This window comes from Carcharodon carcharias, chromosome 18, assembly GCF_017639515.1.
Source record: "Carcharodon carcharias isolate sCarCar2 chromosome 18, sCarCar2.pri, whole genome shotgun sequence".
NCBI classification, from domain to species: domain Eukaryota; kingdom Metazoa; phylum Chordata; class Chondrichthyes; order Lamniformes; family Lamnidae; genus Carcharodon; species Carcharodon carcharias.
This window is the reverse complement of record NC_054484.1, coordinates 83,635,087-83,656,261: the sequence shown is the minus strand read 5'-3', so window position 1 is coordinate 83,656,261 and position 21,175 is coordinate 83,635,087. Positions and strand designations below refer to the sequence as shown.

General features: G+C 45.2%; 1 protein-coding gene across 3 annotated transcripts in view; it reads right to left on the bottom strand.

Moving 5' to 3' along the window:
- ppef1 (protein phosphatase, EF-hand calcium binding domain 1) overlaps positions 1-21,175 on the bottom strand; it is a 108,938-nt gene that overhangs the window by 51,585 nt on the left and 36,178 nt on the right. For 2 of the 3 annotated variants that reach the window (XM_041211589.1, XM_041211590.1), the window contains exons 3-5: positions 17,725-17,772; positions 3,151-3,278; positions 1,250-1,310 (exon numbers count right to left, since the gene is read on the bottom strand). In XM_041211589.1, the coding sequence (XP_041067523.1) occupies positions 1,250-1,310; positions 3,151-3,278; positions 17,725-17,772 (237 nt within the window). The remainder of the gene's footprint in view (positions 1-1,249; positions 1,311-3,150; positions 3,279-17,724; positions 17,773-21,175) is intronic. The other variant, XM_041211591.1, reaches the window with a different exon arrangement.

Sequence of the window (21,175 nt, the reverse complement as noted above, 5' to 3'; positions counted from 1 at the left end):
CCCAGCTTCTCCAATCTCTCCACATGCAGACTCTTCTTAAACTAGCAGACAAAAAGTAACTTCATGTGAAGACATTATTGCATATGTTACGAATTCTGCAGGGTATCAAAGTACTGGAGTCCTGAGAGGCTATGAGATTAATCAATGGACACTTCAATGTACTATTATGTGTCACAATAATCTTTTTCAATAACACTGTTGTAGATAAGGGAGTTAAAATGGCTTTGAGTGAGGATAATAACATTTATAATATACTAGGCAGTCATCCATCAATTTGCTGACCGTACATTAATGGAACAGGCGTATCATTTAGTTTAATTTCTTGTACCAACAGAGAAGGGCCATAGCGATACCTCTGGAGCAGGCAATCTGATATTAACTGAGAGACACTCTGTGGGGGACCTGTAAGTAATGTCAGCTAGTCTGGCTGTGGTATTTTAACACAGCCACCTCATTGTAATTTTACTTGCAGACTTGGCTCTAGGTGTGACCCACATAACAAAATCTTATCTTCTTGATGTAAAGGGCAAGTCCAAAGGTGCAATTTGGAGGTATAAGGTGATCTTGCACATGGGCAGGGTCTAATTGAATGGCAGGACAAGCTTGAGGGGCTGAATGGCCTCCTCCTATTCCTCTAGGACAGGTCCTATGCTCCCAATGGGATGATGCTCTTAAAAATCAGGCGATCAGAGGCAAAGTGTGGTAGCTCCATCTCTGACACATGGTTCTCTCAGGGTTGACTGCTCCTGGGAATGACCCTGATTTCTCACTCTCTTCTCTTCACTCACTCCTCCCCCCTAAGTGTGTGCTAATGCTCATCATTAACTACAATATATGTATGGGGACCTGGGTCTTACAAAAGTATTCACTCCTCTGGTTAAATCAGCTTGTTTGTATTAAAATAATTGTCAGTAATTCATTTCCTCAATATAACTAAGTCTAAGAGTATGCCTAGTGTCTGAAACACTCAAACCTAGAATCTGGCAAGGTCCTGATCATGACAGTAACTTAATAAATGTGAAATATGATGTTAGTAAATCAGATCTCAGGTAATTGTCAAGCCAGTCATATACAATCTTCATACCAGAATGTAAAGGAATTCAAACTCACAAGGGTACTACTGAAGTGACTTCAAAATAGTAGCAAGAGTGCACATTCATTTGGAATGATCAAAGTGCATTTTTTAAACAATGTAACTTTTGACTTTCTCAAACATGAAGAAAACTGCCCGCAGAGCTTTGTTACTTACCACTGCTCGCCCCGCTGAGCTGAGCATAGTGATCCATTAGAAAACTAAAGAAGTGAGACAGCTGGAAAAGAGGACACAAATCAACATATCAAAGGCAGCCCGTCACTGACATCTGCAAGCACATCTGTACCATTGCACGCAACTGGACTCTCAACTCCACATCACAACTTCACAAAAGCAACAATGTGAATGTAAATTAAACATTGCACGGGGTTCAAAAGATCACCCTCAGTGCCATTATACAACAAATGAGCGTTGAAGGATTACTCTTGGGGTGGAGGGGTTTGGAAATGTACAGCCAGTTAGATTCAGCTGTGCCCTCATATCAATACTTCATTAACTATCATAGTGAAATCAAGGTTATACTGCACTTGGTGCAACATTCAATAAATACAATAGGACCTTCCTAACCCACCGTATGTGTTCGTGCATTTATAGGTGTACGTCTAGACATTAGGTGTTCCTTTATACTTGAGAGAGAAGTTATGTATCAAATCTAGCTTAGACCACACTTGGAATACTGTGTATAGTTCTTGTCTCTGTAAGAAGGATGTAGAGACACTCGAGAAGGTGCAAAAATAGGATTTATTAGAATATTGCCGGAAGTGAGAGGTTATTCCCATCAGGAAAGACCAGACAGGCTGGGGTTCTCTTCCCACAGAAAGAGAAGACTGAGGGGTGACTGGGAAGCAATCTTTTCATTTAAGAAGGAGTTTGTTTGCAGTCTGTAAGAGATAAAACAACCACTCGTGGGTAGACCAAAACTAGTGACGACAAATATAGGAAAGTCACTAATAAATCCAATCGGGAATTCAGGATTTATCCTGTGATTGGAATGTGGAACTCTCTACCAGAGGAAGGTAAGTAGCATGGATGCAGTTAAGGGGAAGCTGGATAAACACAAGGCAGAAAGGAATAGAAGGATGTGGTAATGGGTTTGATGTAGTAAGGTGTGAGAAGGCTCGCGAGGAGTATAAACACCTGCCTAGACTAAGTGGGCCAAATGGTCTGTTTCTGTGCTATGAATATTATGCAATTCTACATAAATTCTACAACCTTTAGACCTGAAAAGTGCCAAGTCCACTTCAAATTACCCTAGCAAGGCAAAGTACCTCAAAAAAATAATTTGAATGACAGGCTAAGCAAACCATTTCACGCTGCTACGATGCAGTGGTATTTTCCACTAAGCACCGTCTGTCCAGAAAGATGTTCTGCCTATTGAGCAAGGTCATGTATGAATTTCAGTGCCAGTGCAATGGCAGGTATGTAGGTCATATGTCCCAGAGATTTGCTGATCAAATCAAACAACATATTTCTTCGATTGTTCATAATAGGCAGAGTACGGACTGTACTCAACCAGCCTGTGCCTAAAAAACCCAAAACAAAATGTCTACTGTTAGATATTATTCTGTGATTGGTTAGTACTTGCTGAACAATCCGGAGTGTACTAATAGCTACACTAACAACCTATTCAAGATAATCAGTCATGCTCATAATATGGCTCATGTACACTTTCTAGGAGTGACATACATTCATACACAGGGACCCTTTCTCTGCAAACAAAAGGAATATGTTCAAGCATTGAACATTTTATGAATTACTCGGGAGATTGCGGAGCCTATAGGTCCCCATTTCTTTCTCCATGGCAACATCTCAGCCAGAGTCGACTGCTAACCAATCAGCACCCTTTTCTCTTGCAGCATAAATTGTTGTCATTGTTTGAAATTTGGCATTCTTGCATTTGTCCTGATGAGTGCAAGATAAAAAACTTTGGCAACATGTTCTCTCTTTTCAGCAAGATTCAAGTTCTGTACTAGTAACTATTAATTCTATTTTGATGTTCAGATTGTTGTGCCTGTATATATGAATAATTTGGAATAGACAATGAGAATGAAGCTGACCTGTAGTTGGTCTTGTTCTCCAGCATACTCAATAGATTGAAAAATACTCCATGTGTAGCGACGCCTCATTTCCATTTGTGCCACATAGCGACGGTACCAGCCCTGAATCAGTATGGCTGCTTTAATGGCTGCAAAGTGATGGGAAAGGATAATATTAATAAGTTTGGAAAGATTTACTTCCAGGAGGCAATGAGAGAAGGATGTGCTGTCTGCTTCATCTAGTGTCACCAAGCTGGACTGGGGTGAGGGGACAGTGGGGAAAGATCATACGAACATACAAATCAAGATCGGGCCCCTCAAGCCTGCTCTGCTATTCAGTAAGATCATGGCTGATCTGATTTGTAACCTCAGCTCCACATTCCCGCCTACCCCTGATAACCTTTCGCCCCCCTTGTTAATCAAGAATCTATCTACCTCTGCCTTATAAATTGTCAAGGAGTCCATTTCCACCGCCCTTTGAGGAAGAGGAGAGTGCCAAAGACTTACAACCCACTGAGAGAAAAAAATTTCTCCTCATCTCTGTCTTAAGTGGGCAACTCCTTATTTGCCCTGAGTCTGTGCTTCAGTGTGGGACATTCACTGCAGGGCACAGGGACCCCTAACACTCAGTTAAGAGCCTCAAACACGACAACTTGACAAGATGGAAACAAAAAAGTGAAAAAGCTCTTCCATGGACAGAGTAAGGCCAGAAAAGAAGACTCTTTAGTCCCAATGACCCTTTACTATCTTTCTGCATTTAGATCAACAGCCAGGATAAAATATTAATCATTAAGTATTGATGTCAAATACATTTTGTATTATTTTTCATTATTGGAGAGTCAGTAGTGAGATTCAGTCCCAGGGCATTAATATGGCCAGCGGTTATACACACCTGCCTTCAAACTAACTTATCTGGTGTTTCATTTACATTTTCTGCCTTTCCATGTGTTCCAAAAGGGGATTTTTCTTAAACAGTACATTGTATATTGAGCTTGTGACCATGTAAGTCTCCAAATTACACATTCCTTCTACTTCAGGACTGACTTTGAATTGGACAGCAGTCATGTAGAATGTCAGGAAAAGGGAGTGCTATATTCCACCCAAACTGCATTTGATTCCACTTTCCTGACGCATGTAAAGTGAACATGAAGGAGTAGGTTAAAGGTAAAGCAATTTGAAAATCATGGCTTAAAAAGTTTATTTCAAGAAATATATTAATTGGTTTCAATTTTCTCCCTCTTTCCACTCTCCACTGACATCTCACTGTGGTACAGGTTCCACACACGCCAACTCTCACCAGGGTACGGTCTCCCCACACATGCCGACTCTCACCAGGGTACGGGCTCCCCACACACATGCTGACGCTCACCAGGGTACGGCCACACACACACCAACTCTCAATGGGGTACAGGTTCCACATACACCAACTCTCACCAGGGTATGGGCTCCCTACACACACTGACTCTCATCAGGGTACAGGTTCCACATACACCAACTCTCACCAGGATACTGGTTCCACACACGCCAACTTCCACCGGGGTACAGGTTCCACACATACGCGCTGACGCTCACCGGGATATGGGTTCCACATACACATTGACTCTCACTGGGGTCCAATTCCACAATGTCTTGACCATGTAAAAGGGGTTTCCTCAAAGTGGCCCATGGGCTAAAATTTGTGTGTGTGTGCATGCATGTGTATGTGTGCATGTCCGAGTGCATGTGTGTTTGTGTGTATGTGTGTGTCTCCGTGCATGTGTGTGCCATGTGCATGTACACGTGTATGCCCATGTGTGATGTGTGTATGCTTGTATGTGCACGTGCGCATGTGCATGTGTGTATGCTTGTGTGTGTGTGTGTGTGTGTATGTATGTGTGTGTGTGAACGTGCGCATGTGCATGTGTGTATGCTTGTGTGTGTGTGTGTATGTGTGTGTGTGTACGTGCGTGTGCATGTGTGTGTAGCCACATTTGCAAATGATTCAATTTAAAAATGACCGGCAGCAAAGCTTTATTCTTAGACAGATTAAAGGTTAGTTTATTACAAAAACCCAGCTATAAGTTGCTTACATAAATGTGATAATGTTATGAACTAAAATACAAGTACAAAGATTACAAGCAGATGCAGATCTAGGTTTAAAAAAATACATAAAGATGAGGTTTCAAACCATTCTCTATGAGATATCGTTGTGGGCCTGTTGCTTGAATTCCATTTTCGTTTTTTAAGTGATGGGGTTGAAATTTGATATAGGTTTAGCAGCTGTGATGGCTTCTGTAGTTGAATGTTTTGCCTTTTCAAGTGGACTCAGCAGGTCAGCAGGAATTTTGGGACAGAGAGAAGGTTTCCTATTGCCCACAAATTCTGCAGTTGTGGCACTTGTGGATTGTCTGGACTCCTTCAGTAAAACAGCAGTTGATTTCTTAAGATCTCCTTCTTTGTCTTCCCTTGGCCAAGACCCCTCCCTGATTTTATCTCTTAGAGTTCTTCCAGGGTTTCTGCAACCTGCCTCCCAAGATGGCTTTTTACAGCATCCCTTACACAGTTCAGAAAACACAAAGATGTCAGCGATGTTAATTTGCCAGGAGTCGAGTATCACTAGGTAAAGAGGTTAATTACGTTGTGGTCCTTCGATGTCTTTCCTCAGAAGTAAAAGGGTTTTTCACCCCTTTAACAAGATTCAATGGCCATCCCTGGAGGGGTGGTTTACCTTTTACTGACACTTTGCAGACAGCATCAGAGATAAGAGTCTGACCAGCTTTGAAGAACAGAGAAGGGCGCCATGATGTCTGTCCATACTTCGATTTTGAAAAGGATTAAAGCTCAGTCTAAAGTCTTACAAACAGAAAGGCACCTTTAAAATAGTTGTCCCTAAAAGCTGTAATACCATATTTACACAGGACAAAAGACAATGACTCCCACTCACTGGAGTACAGTTCCACACTAACTCTAGCTGGGATACAATTTCACACACACCGACTCTCACTGGGGTACGGTTTCCACAGAGACTGACTCTCACTGGGGTATGGGCTCCACACACACTGACTCTCACTGGGGAACAGTTCCACACACACTGACTATCACTGGGGAACAGTCCCACACACACTGACTCTCACTGGGGGACAGTTACACACACACTGACTCTCAATAGGGTGTGGGTTCCACACACACCGACTCTCACTGGGGAACAGTTCCACACACAATGACTCTCACTGGGGGACAGTTCCACACACACCGACTCTCAATGGGGTATGGGTTCCACACACACCAACTCTCACTGGGGGATAGTTCCACACGCTATGACTCTCACTGGGGGACAGTTCCACACCACTGAAACTCGCTGGGGGACAGATCCACACACACTGACACTCATGGGGGTACAGTTACACACACACTGACTCTCACTCAGGTATGGGTTCCACACACACTGATTCTCACTGGGGGATCAGTTCCACACACACTAACTCTCACTGGAGGACAGTTCCACACACACTGACACTCACGGGGGTACAGTTGCACACACAAAGATTCAATTTGGTACAGTTCCCCACACACTGACACTCACGGGGGTACAGTTCCACACACACTGATTCTCACGGGGGGGACAGTTCCAGACACATTGACTCTCATTGGGGGACAGTTCCACACACACTGATTCTCAGCGGGGGACAGTTACACACACACTGATTCTCACTGGGGAACAGTTCCACACGCACTGACTCTCAGTGGGGGACAGTTCCAAACACAATGACTCTCAGTGGGGGACAGTTCCACACACACTGATTCTCATGGGGAACCATTCCCCACACACTGACTCTCACTGGGGTACGGTTCCACTCACAATAACACTCATGGGTGTACAGTTCCACACAGGCTGACACTCAAGGGATTACAGTTCCACCCACACTGATACACAGGGGGTACAGTTCCACACACACTGACACTCATGGGGGTACAATTCCATCCTCACTGACAAACAAGGATACAGTTCCACACACGCTGACACTCACTGGGATACAGTTCCTCACTCTCGGGGGTACAGTTCCACCCACACTGACTCTCACTGGGGTACAGTTGCACCCACACTGACACTCACGGGGATACAATTCCATACACACTGACACTCAAGGGAGTACATTTCCACACACGCTGACTCTCACTGGGGGACAGTTCCACACACACCAACTCTCACTGGGGGACAGTTCCACACAAACTGACACTCATGGGGATACTGTTCCACCCACACTGACTCTCACTGGAGAACAGTTCCACACACACTGACTCTCAAGGGGGTCAGTTTCACACACACTGACTCACATGGGGGTCCAGTTCTACACACTGCGACTCTCACTGGGGAAAGTTCCACACACTCTGACTCTCACTGGGGTATGGGTTCCACACAAACTGACTCTCACTGGGGCACAGTTCCACACACACTGATGCTCACAGGGTACAGTTCCACACATACTCTCACGGTGCTACAGTTCCACACACACTGACTCTCACTGGGGAAAGTTCCACACACTCCGACTCTCACTGGGGTATGGGTTCCACACAAACTGACTCTCACTGGGGCACAGTTCCACACACACTGATGCTCACAGGGTACAGTTCCACACATACTCTCACAGTGCTACAGTTCCACACACACTGACTCTCACTGGGGGACAGTTCCTCCCTCACTGACACTCACGGAGGTACAGTTCCAGACACACTGACTCTCACTGAGGTATGGGTTCCAAATACACTGACTCTCACTGGGGAACAGTTCCACACACACTGACTCTCACTGGGGGACAGATCCACTGACACTGACTCTAAGTGGGGGACAATTACACACACACTGACTCTAAGTGGGGGACAATTACACACACACTGACTCTCAGTGGGGAATAGTTCCACACACACTGACTCTCACTGGGGGACATTTCCACACACATTGACTCTCAGTGGGGGACAGTTCTAGACACACTGACTCTCACTGGGTGACAGTTCCACACACACTGACTCTCACTGGGGAACAGTTCCACACACACTGATTCTCATGGGGAACCGTTCCCCACACACTGACCCTCACTGGCGTATCGTTCCACACATAATGACATTCATGGGGGTACAGTTCCACACAGGCTGACACTCATGGGGATACAGTTCCACCCACACTGACACTCAGGTGGGCACTGTCCCACACACACTGATTCTCACTGGGGTACAGTTCCACATATGCGGGCACTCAATGGGGTACAGTTCCACCCACACTGACACTCACGGGGGTAAAATTCCATACACACTGACACTCAAGGGGGTACAGTTCCACATGCGCTAACTCTCACTGGAGTACAGTTCCACACAGACTGACACTCAGGGGGGTACAGTTCCACCCACATTGACACACAGGTGGGTACAGTTTCACACACACTGATATTCACTGGGGTACAGTTCCATACACACTGATTCTCATGGGGAACTGTTCCCCACACACTGATTCTCACTGGGGTACGGTTCCACACACAATGACACTCACGGGGGTACAGTTCCACACACACTGACACTCAGGTGGGTACAGTTCCACACACACTGACTCTCACTGGAGTACAGTTCTAACCACACTGACACCCATGGGGGTACAATTCCTTCCTCACTGACACTCACGGGGATACAGTTCCACACACGCTGACACTTACTGGGTTACAGTTCCACACACACAGGCACTCATGAGGGTACAGTTCCACCCACACTACCTCTCACTGGGGAACAATTCCACCCACACTGACACTCACGGGGATACTGTTCCACACACGCTGACTCTCACTGGGGGACAGTTCCACACGCACCAGCTCTCACTGGGGTACCGCTCCACCCACACTGACACTCAAGGGGATACTGTTCCACACAGACTGACTCTCACTGGGGGACAGTTCCACACACACTGACTCTCACTGGTGTACAGTTCCACACACACTGACTCTCACTGGGGTTCATTTCCACACACACTGACTCTCACTGGGGTGCAGTTTCACACACAATGACTCTCACTGGGTTACAATTCCACACACACTGACACTCACGGGGGGACAGTTGCACACACAATGATTCAATTTGGTACAGTTCCCCACACGCTGACACTCACGGGGGTACATTTCCACCCACACTGACACTCAGGTGGCCAAAGTTTCACACACACTGACACACATGGGGGTACAATTCCACACACACTGACACTCATGGGGGTACAGTTGCACACGCACTGACACTCACTGGGGTACAGTTCCACACACACTGATTCTCATGGGGAACCGTTCCCCACACACTGACTCTCACTGGGTACGGTTCCACACACAATGACACTCATGGGGGTACAATTCCACACAGGCTGACACTCATGGGGGTACAGTTCCTCCCACACTGACACTCAGGTGGGTACAGTTCCACATACACTGATTCTCACTGGGGTACAGTTCCAGCCATACTGACACTCATGGGGGTACAATTCCATCCACACTGACACTCACAGGGATACAGTTCCACACTCGCTGACACACCGGTGGGTACAGTTCCACACACACTGACTCTCAAAGGGGTACGTTTCCATTCAAACTGACTCTCACTTGGGTACCCTTTTCCACACACACTAACACTCAGGGTGGGTACAGCTCCACACACACACACTATCGAGCCCATATATTTCTCCAGGACCCATTCTTCCTGTAGGAATCAGTACCAGCAAATAATCTGCCATGTTTGATGATGGCGTTCCAGTTAGCTTGATCCTCAGTGGCCCTCCAATGTGTGATCAGGAACAGGTCCCTGTCTCATTCTAATCTGGGAATGCTGGGGATAACTGTGAAATAGATTGGCTTGGAAAATATTTTGTAGCTATCACTATTTGGGAAACTGTTTAAGAAAATGGATTAAGTAAATAGAGGGGCCACGTAGATCACACACTCCCTCTTATTCTCATTACACCACATGGAGTTTTTGAATTTAATAAGTCAGCCTTTTTATTGTTAATGCAGGTAGTGTCCCACCTGGTGATAGCTGTGTCATTTAGAGATGTCAAGGAGTTTACTGCATTCTCTTAAATATCACACTTCCCAGAAAATATTCATTTTAAGGTCTACTAACAGGTCTCATGAACAAACATAGCGAATGAGATTCTTCATGAACTAATTCTGTGGAAAGACAGTTTACAACACACCTGACACTTCTTTTACGGTCTGAACTTGTATTCTAAAACTGTTGAGAAGCCAGGTGAAGTTTAATTATTCTGTGCCAGTCTATCCTATAAACTATAATCCATTTTAGTGCTAACCAGCAGTGATGTGTAATGTTTCATAGACTCACACAGCAAATATGCAGGCTATTTCACCCACAGTGCCTGTGCTAGCTCTCTGAAAGTGTTGTTCAATTGGTGCCACTCCCCTGCCCTTTTCCAATGGTCCGGTTATCTTCACCTTTTCAACTCTTTATCAAATTGCCTTTTGAAATTTATTGTTACATACGAACATACGAAATAGGAGCAGGAGTTGGCCATTTCAGCCCCTCGAGCCTGCCCCACCGTTTAAGATCATACCTGATCTGTCTGTGTTTCGAGTTCCACATTCCCATCTACCCCAATGACTATTGATTCCCTTGCTCAACAAGAATCTATCTACCTCTGCTTTAAAAATATTCAGTGACCCCGCCTCCACCCCCTTCCGAGGCAGAGAGTTCCAAAATCGCACAACCCTCAGAGAGAAAAAAAATTCTCCTCATCTCTGTTCATCTCTGCATGGGTTTACGAAAGGGAAATCATGCTTGACAAATCTACTGGAATTTTTCGAGGATGTAACTAGTAGAGTTGATGAGGGGGAGCCAGTGGACATGGTTTATTTGGACTTTCAGAAGGCTTTTGACAAAGTCCCACATAAGAGATTGGCATGTAAAATTAAAACGCATGGGATTGGGGGTAGTGTATTGAGATGAATAGAAAACTGATTGGCAGACAGGAAACAAAGGGTAGGAATAAATGGGTCTTTTTCCAAATGGCAGGCAGTGACTAGTGGGGTACTGCAGGGATCGGTGCTGGGTCCCTAGCTATTCACAATATATATTAATGATTTAGATGAGGGAATTAAATGTAATATCTGCAAATGTGCAGATGACACAAAGCTGGGTGGGAGGGTAAGCTGTAAGGAGGATGCAGAGATGCTTCAGTGTGATTTGGACAAGCTGAGTTAGTGGGCAAATACATGGCAGATGCAGTATAATGTGGATAAATGTGAGGTTATCCAATTTGGTAGCAAAAACAGGAAGGCAGATTATTATCTGAATGGCTATAAATTGAGAGAGGGGAATGTACAACGAGACCTGGGTGTCCTTGCACACCAGTTACTGAAGGTAAGCAAGTGCAGCAGGCGGTAAAGAAGGCAAATGGTATGTTGCCCTTCATAGCCAGAGTATTTGAGTACAGAAGCAGGGATGTCTTGCTGCAATTATACAGGGCCTTGGTGAGACCACGCCTGGAATATTGTGTGCAGTTTTGGTCTCCTTATCTGAGGAAGAATGTTCTTGCTATAGAGGGAGTGCAGCGAAGGTTTACCAGACTGATTCCTGGGATGGCGGGACTGACATATGAGGAGAGATTGAGTCGGTTAGGATTATATTCACTGGAGTTCAGAAGAATGAGGGGGGATCTCATAGAAACCTATAAAATTCTAACAGGACTAGACAGGGTAGTTGCAGGAAGGATGTTCCCGATGGTGGAGGAGTCCAGAACCAGGGGTCCCAGTCTGAGGATACGGGGTAGACCATTTAGGACTGGGAAGAAGAGAAATTTCTTCACCCAGAGAGTGGTGAGCCTGTGGAATTCGTAATCACAGAAAGTAGTTGAGCCCAAAACAGTGTATGGTTTCAAAAAGGATTTAGATATAGCTGTTGGAGTGAAAGGGATCAAAGGATATGGGGAGAAAGTAGGAGCAGGGTATTGAGTTGGATGATCAGCCATGATCATAATGAATGGCAGAGCAGGCTCAAAGGGCCGAATGGCCTACTCCTACTCCTATTTTCTATGTTTCTATGTTCTAAAGGGCGACCCTTAATTTTAAAACAGTAGCCCCTAGTTCTGGACTCACCCACTAGAGGAAACGTCCTTTCCACGTCCACCTTGTCAAGACTATTCAGGATTTTATCTGCTTCAATCAAATCACCCCTCACTCTCCTGAACTCCAATGGAAACAAGCCCAGCCTGTCTAACCTTTCCTCATCAGACAACCCGCTCATTCCAGGTATCAATCTCGTAAACCTCCTCTGAACCACCTCCAACATATTTACATCCTTCCTTAAGGAGACTAAAACTGTACATAGTATTCGAGGTGTGGTCTCACCAATGTCCTGTGTAACTGAAACATAACATCCTTACTTTTATGCTCAATCCCTCTTGTAATAAAGGATAGCATTCCATTAGCCTTCTTAATTACTTGCTGTACCTGCATACTAACTTTTTGTGCCTCATGCACTAGAACACCTAGATCCCTCTGCACCTCGGAATTCTGCAGTCGTTGTCCATTTAAGTAATACTCTGCTTTTTTAATTCTTCCTGCCAAAGTGAACTTCACATTTTCCCACATTATACTCCATCTGCCAGATTTTTGCCCATTCAGTCAACCTATCTGTGTCGGTCTGCAACCTCCATATGTCTTCTTCATAACATACTTTCCTACCTATCTTTGTGTCATCTGCAGATTTTTCTACAAATTATTGAAGATTAATCGTTCCATTGAAAACCCTTCATGAATTTGAATGTCTCTGTTAAATCCTCTTTTAACCTTCTCTGCTGTAAGGGGAGCAGTCCCAGCTTCTCCGGTCTCTGCACATTAACTGAACTCCCTCATCGCTGGCATCATTCTGGGAAATCTCCTCTGCACTCTCTCTAAGGCTTTGACATCCTCCTAAAGTGTGGTGCTCAGAGCTAGACACAGTACTCCAGCTGAGATTTATAAAGGTTTAGCAATAACCTGCATTTGTACTTCATGCCTCTATTTATAATGCATCTCCTACGCTTTGATCATAGTGATTTGGTGCTTTATAACAATAAGTATGTACTCTAAAATCTTTGATAAAGTGTTCTGTGTAGGTGTGCAGCAATGCTCCTGGTGTCTCAGTGAATACTGGCCCAGAGGCCAGTGGGGCTATAATGTCATCTAGTAATGGCACCTTGCAACTGCAGTGTTATATACCTTGGGTATGGTAGCATAATGGTTACATTATTGGATTTATAATCTAGAAGACTGGATTGATAACCTGGAGATCGACATGGCTTCAAAATCTATCATTGCAGCTAAGAAATTCAAATTGAAATTAAAAGCTAGTCTCAGGCATAGTGACCATGAAACTACCATAGAAAAACCCATCTGATTCACTGATGTCCTTTAGGGAGGGAAATCTGCCATCCTTATCTGGTCTGGCCTACATGTGACTCCAGATCCACAGCAATGTGGTTTGATTTTTAACTGCCCTCTGAAATGGCCCAGCTAGCCACTCAGCTGTATGCAAGATGGTGACTCCCCGCCATCTTCTCCAGAGTAGTTAGGGATGGTCAATAAATGCTGGCCTTTCCTGTCACACCCACACCCAATGAATGAATCAAGAAATCCTTCCATAACCTCACCCCTCCCTATCTCTAACCTCTTCCAGCTCTACAATCCCAATTGAGTTATCTATGCTGCTATAATTCTGGCCTCTTGAGCATACCCGATTTTAAACGTTGGCGGCTGTCTCTTTAGCTGACTCGGCACTAGTCACAGGAATTCCCTCCCTAAACCTCTCTGCCTCTTTCCCTCATTTAAGACACACTTTAAAAACTACCTCTTTGACCACATGTTTGGCCATCTGCCTATTGCTTCTTGTGTCTCACACCATGTTTTGTTGGATAATCGTTCCTTTGAAGCACATTGGCACATGTTACAATATTAAATGTGCTATACTAGATATGGAAACCCCCATTACTGAGGCATTTTTATTGTTGGCATAAAAAGGATGGCATTGTCATAAAAATAATGACAATTGAAATTATGTATATAATATTTTGGAAAATATTTTTCTTTTAAAAGAGAGATTTAGACTGCAGGTGTGTCTTAACTGGATTAAAGCCAGCTAGTCTGGGTGCTTTAGGTACTAGTTTTGATATGGAAGAGAGATAGTGTGCATTTGCATTTTTTGAATAAAGCATTCAAGTGGGGTGAAAACTGACATCTATCGAACAGCCACCAAACAATATGTTTATATTACTAATAAAATTGGTACTATGAAAGGGGTTTCATTGTTAAAAGGTAAAGTTCAAAGAGACTGATGAGACAATGAGAATTTGAATTCAATCAGTGGTGCTAGGCATAATTTCAGTAGTTTTCACATGTACAGAGCAGAGGCAATGTAAGATCAAAAGGTAGCTGCAAGTCTCCAACTGGCTCCACAGTTAAAGAACCTCATTTTGAATTCGTAATGTGAAAATGCTTTGCCCGGTGTCTGGTTAAGTCTGTAGGTTACTATTGCCATAATGGAGATTAGTTTGGGAATATGTTAAAAGTTATGATAGTAGTAATTTGTAGCCATGTTTAAAATTTCATTCTGGGATTTTTTAAATAACTCCGCTTCATCAACCGCATTGGTCATAACAAGTGGCACAACAGTTTGTAGTTGCAAAGCAGTGTGCCATGGATTGGTAGTGTATGCTGCCATATGCATCTTTTCCATGTGTTGTGCCTCTGCTAGTGGTGATACTGTATCGTTGGTGAGGGGTGTAACTGTTGTAATATGCCTTTAAGGGGCAGCAGCATGCCATCACTAGAAGGGAAGTGTGTCATGTTCTTGCTTTTTTCTTCCCACAATAGCAACATCATCAGAGATGCAGGTGCATCCTGGTACAATGCATGTAATGCAGTCCATGTGATTGTGAAAGAGATCCTGGCTAACTGATAGCTCGAAAGGAACTCAACAGTATCATCTGAACGGAGTACGAAATTGGTAAGCTCTTGGGCTCTCTCCACAAGAGACCAGTAGCCATGCTTGACATCAAGCATCCAGAAGAACTTTGCACCTGCAAATCTCAGGTTTAACTCTTCTAATGTGGGTATATTGTAAGGGTAACGTTTCAAATTTGTGTTTAAACGTCATGGATCAAGTCACACTCTCATGATTCATCCTTCTCAAGTGAATGCTGCAGTGAAATGGTGGATTTTGTCTATATAGATTCTAAGAAAGTGTTTGACAAAGCATAACATAAAAAGTTGGTTAATAAAATTGAGGCTTGTGGAATTTGGAGGGTCAGTGTCAGCTTGGTTTAGGGGCAGATCTCAGCGAGCAATGGTAAATGGGTAACAAAAACAGAATTACCTGGAAAAACTCAGCAGGTCTGGCAGCATCGGCGGAGAAGAAAAGAGTTGACGTTTCGAGTCCTCATGACCCTTCAATGGAACTTCAATGTTCCATTGAAGGGTCATGAGGACTCGAAACGTCAACTCTTTTCTTCTCCGCCGATGCTGCCAGACCTGCTGAGTTTTTCCAGGTAATTCTGTGTTTGTTTTGGATTTCCAGCATCCGCAGTTTTTTGTTTTTATCTAATGGTAAATGGGTGTTCTTTTAGCCCTGCACCTTTTTGAATTAAACAAAAGCATCGGGGTGGCAATAGTTCCCTGGTGCATTCTCCATGGCAACGCCTCAACCAGAGTCCACTTGCTAACCAATCAGCAGCCTTTAAAATTTGGTATTCTTGCATCTGCCCTGAGAGTGCAAGACAAAAAGCTTCAATAGCGTGTCTCTTTTTTCAGCAATACTCACATTCTGAACTACCAAGTGACAACTGGAGTGTTGTGTCCATTACTGGTCACCACAAGTTGGGGAGGATGTGAGGGTCCTCAAGAGGGTCCACAGGAGATGTACTAGAATGGTTCCAGGGATGAGGAGATATTAGTTACAAGGTTGGGTTGGAGAAGCTGGGGTTTTTCTCCTTGGAGCAAAGGAGATTGAGGGGAGGTTTGATAGAGGTGTACAATGTTATAACAGGTTTAGATAAGGTAGACAAAGGAAAGCTATTGGCTGATGATACAAGGACTGGAAACACATTGAAGATTTGATCAAGAGATACAGGGGGTTATGTGAGGAAGAAGTTTTACTTTTTACACAGCGCGTGGGAATAATCTGGAACTCTCTCTCCACAAGGGCAGTGGAAGCAGAAATGATCAATGATTTCAAAGGAATGGACACTTGAGGGAAATAAAATTGCAGGGCTATGGGGCTCGAATGGGGGAATGGGACTGACTGGATTGGTCTACAGAGAGCTGGCATGGACATGATGGGTCAAAAGGCCTCCTTCTGTGCCATAATGACACACAGCACCATCACCCACTAATGGGGTTGGCCTATTGTTTTTGCTTAAAAACAGAATAAATATCAAATTTTCACAGTGCCTTTTAGCAGTGTCAGAATGTGGAAATGAGTTGTGGTTTTATTTCTACATTACCTCATTATATATGTAAATATAGTGAATAAATTAACCCTGAATTCCCTGCTTATGGTTGTTTACAATGAGTGAGTATCTGGCAGACCCACACCAGAGACCATTCATCGCTCACTTCCTGAGGTGAGATATGTGTCAGAGACATTTTAAAAATTCAAACACTTAATGGAAAACATTATACAATACAGGAGCTCCTTTAACCCATTAACTGCAGTTAAAAGGCAAACATGAGATGTTTGTAGAACATGGGATTTAGTGGTTATTGAGGAGGAGACAGCATTCATTTTGAACTTCAGTAAGCCCTATCTATAAACTTGCATTTTTCTCAGAGCAGCTACACTTCATACTTAAACCCTCCCATTAACTCTTATTCATTAGGCTAACTGATTTGGCTGCACAGGTTAAACTCACCACCAGTCAGACATCTCTCTCTAAGGAGAGAGCAGCCAATGGACTATGATGTCTTTTACTGACTCACATACACACAGCGTAAAGGCTGCCAAAATGCCAGCATGTTACCTTAGAGTGGGGAGGGCAATACTTCCCCATAAGAAAGAGGGTAAATTAAAGATAGTGTTAAAACAGGCTGTTCCAGTGTATGCTTAAAGACTGGCAGTTTTGGAGCTCATTGAGGGCTCTGCTTCCTGGACATTAACTCACAGGAAGTCCTCATCCCTTATCACCCTCTATGTTCACTGACCTACACTGGCTCCCAGTCCAACAGCCACCTCAATTTTAAAATTCTCATCTACGTTTTGGGATCCCTCATGGCCTCGCCCCTCCCCAGATCTATAGTTCCTCTAACCTCACAAGCCTCGCGATATCTGCACTCCTCTAATTCAAGCCACTTGTGTGTCCTCAATTTCATTTGCTCCATGATTGGTGGCCAGCCCTCAGCTGCCTAGGCCCTGAACTCTGGAGTCTCCTCCTTAAATCTCTCTAACTCTCTCTTTCTTCCTTTAAGATGCCCCCTAAAACCCACCTCTCAGTCCTTCAGACAACAAATTGCAACCCGGAGTACAGACACTGTTAGGATGGAGCTAAAGGGTAAAATATTGCTATAAGAATAGACCATTCACAAAATGACACAATGGACAAATGCTTACCTGCAAAAGGAGATGGAATCTTTACCACCTCATCTGGACGGGAAGTAACTGGACAAAAGAAATTGTAAGTCTATATAGTCAGATCCCAGTAAACAAGAGGAGGAAGAGAGCTAACCTGTAACACACTGCATTGTACTAAGGAGAGAAGAGCAGAGGTAAAGTTAAAGGAGGTTTTATCGAGAATTACACAGAATTTTACACTGCAGAAAGACCATCAGCCCAATAGGGCTTTGCCAGTTTTATACTCCAGACAAGCCTTGCCCCATCTCACACAAGCAAAATACTGCAGAGGCTGGTAATCTGAAATAAAAACAGCAAAAGCTGGAAAAACTCAGCAGGTTTGGCAGAGTCCGTGGAGAGAGAGACAGACCTCTCGCCAGGTCATCAGCTTGCAATGTTAACTCTGTTTCTCTCTGCACAGTTGCTGCCCAACCTGCTGAGCTTTTCCAGCTTGTTTTAGTTCTTATTTCTGCCATTTCCACCACCTCCGGCGTGATGCCACCACCAACCACACCCTCCCCTCCCCCTCCTCTTTCAGTCCCTCTGCAACACCCTCAATCATCTCCAACAGACCCATTCCTCTTCCCATGCAATCGCAGGAGGTGCAGCACCTGCCCTTTACCCCCCTTTCCCCTCACTGCTCAAGACCCTAAACTCTCCTCCCAGGGCAATCAGCGATTTACTCACACTTCTTTCAATTTGCTCTCAACACAGTCTCCACCACATTGGGCAGGTCAAGTGCAAATTGGATGGTTGCCTGTCACTTTATTTCCAGGAGGCGATAGCATAGTGGTATTGTCACTGGGCTAGTAATCCAGAGACCCAGGGTAACGCTCTGGGGACATGGGTTCGAATCCCACCATGGCAGATGGTGGAATTTGAATTCAATAAAAATCTGGAATTAAAGTCTGATGATCACCACAAAACCATTGCGGATTGTCACAAAAACCCACTTGGGGCAGAGTTTTCTGTCTACCGGGTGGACCCACCGCCATTTTAAGTGGGCGGGCCAATTAAGGCCCGCCCAGCGTGACGTCCAGCAGGAAGCGCTATGCACTCCCTGTGCGGGCGGGGGGGGTGGGGAGTCCCCAAATGCGAGAGTGTGCTCTTTCACACATGCGCACGAAAGAGAGCACATCTCCCTGAGGCTAAGTGGAGCCTCAGGGAGATCGCCGAAAGTTGTACAAACATTAAAAATAGAGAAAAAAAAATCCTTAACATGTCCCCCTCATGTGACAGTGTCACACAAGATGGGACATGTTAATAAATTTCACTGAAACTGTATTACACTTTTTTAAATCCCTACATGAAACCTCATCCCGCCAGTGGATGAGGTTTCATGCTTTTTCAGAAGCCCACTGGGGCTCCTGGCCTATCCGCCAGCCTTAAGGTTGGACAGGCAGGTTCTTTAGTTGTTTTGATGATCCTGTCAATTGCCTCAATTGGCCATTGACAGGTCGGCGGGTGCACAGCTGATTTCGCTGTGCCCCCGCCTTCCTGAAGCTTTAAATGGTGCGGGATGAGGTCGGGGGTTCCCCCTGATGTCATCCCACGTCATTTTGCGCATCAGCGAGCAGGCCCCACCCCCTGCTCGCCAACGGCAAAATTCAGCCCTTGGTTTACTAATGCCCTTTAGGGGAGGAAATCTGCTGTCCTTACCTGGCCTACTTGTGACTCCAGACCCACAGCAATGTGGTTGACTCTTTGCGCCCTCTGAACAAGGGCAATTAGGGATGGAAAATAAATGCTGGCCTAGCCAGTGACACCCACATCCCATGAACGAAGTAAAAAAAACATTCTCACTCTGACCTCGCTGTCCTTGATGCTGTACCGTTCCAGAGGAGCTCAATGTAAGCTTGAGATGCAGCACCTCACCATTTGGTTAGGCTCTTTACAGCCTTCCAGATTCAACACTGAATTTAACATTTTCACACCATAATCTCTGCCCCATTTTCTCAGACAGATATTGTTGATGACTCTGGGCAGAATCTCTTGTTCTGGACTATAAGCTGGGAGGCGGGAGCGGAAATGAGAGTGATTTCTGCTCGGAGACAGGACAGCTGGCTACACACGATCTCGCAGTTGTCAGCTCCTTAGATATGCATGCGCCAGGAGCCTGGCAAATCTTGTGGCAGGGCAGGGTGGGCAGGAAGTCAACATCCCCGCCTTTACCTCACCGATTCAAACATCCGGGTGCCATATTGAAAGGGCTATTCACTCCCTACAGGCCATTGGCATCAACCTGGTTCTCTGAATGCACGCCAAGACTGCGGCCAAACCTTTCAATCCCTCTCCCCCACAACCCACCACCCCAGATAAGTCTCAGAGCAGACAGTGGATGGAATTGTCCGTGCCCATTGCTGATGGGCGTGTTTGGCAGCGTGAGCGGACACGATGGCAAGAAGGCCAAAAATCGATTTCTCGATGTCGTGAAACCAATTTGTAAACGTCCACTCTGCCCGTCAATGGTGGGCCGGGTTTCCTGCTGTCAGACATCGGGAACTTCATTGTAATACATCCGCATCTCATCATAAACCCAGCTCGCCAGAATCCCCCCCTCCTCCACGCTGAATCATCCGAACACGTTGGCGCGAAAACACGCTGACATGTTTCACAACTGAACATAAGTGACATGCACCTAGCGAGCTGCACTTGACTCGGGACTTCGAGGTTTGTTTGCCTTTCTTGCTTCGGACAACACTCGTGGTCATCAGCGCCAGGCTTCACTGACAGCACCACATCACTTTAGAGGGGCTCAGGGGCAGGTCTCTACCTACCAGACCAGCCTTAAGGCAGGCTGGATTTTCAGTGGCTGCAGGGCTAGGGCTTGTTCAGGGAAGGGGGAGAAATGGCCTCAAGCAAAATGCTGCAGGGCAAGGGCTGTTTTGGGGAAGTGGGGGTATCCCAGGGTGTGTGCAGGGGGTGGGGGGCCACTTGTTGATCTTTGCAAGTGGCCTCAAGATAGTGAGGGCTGAGGAGAGTGTCTCCAGAGGAGATGAGGTCAGATGGAGATGTGAGGGTGTGTGTGAGAGAGTGAGTGGTGATGTCCCTTGGGCCAGCAGTGAGTGAGATGCCAGTGAATGTGTGATGGGCTTGAGACTGTGAGAGTTTAGAGATGAGATGGTTGCCTTACCCTGGTGGCACGATGAGATCATTCATCCTCTTTCTGTGTTGGATGGTGAACCTCTCCTGTGCAGTGTTGGCACTGACCATCACTGTCCCCGCCTCCCAAGCCGGAGTGGTGACACTGATGTGCCTCCTGTGGCCAGGGCGAGGGGAGAGGACATTGTGGTGGGCTCCTACAGTGTCAAGAATGGATGTGTCAATGAATCGGGGGGCTGCAGTCTTCTTGCCATTCAGGGGTTGGAAGCACTGAGAGGTGTGCGCATGGCTGCACTTTAAGTTTGGTGCCCAGGTGATGAAGTGGTGAGGTGACAGTGTGACGGGCAAA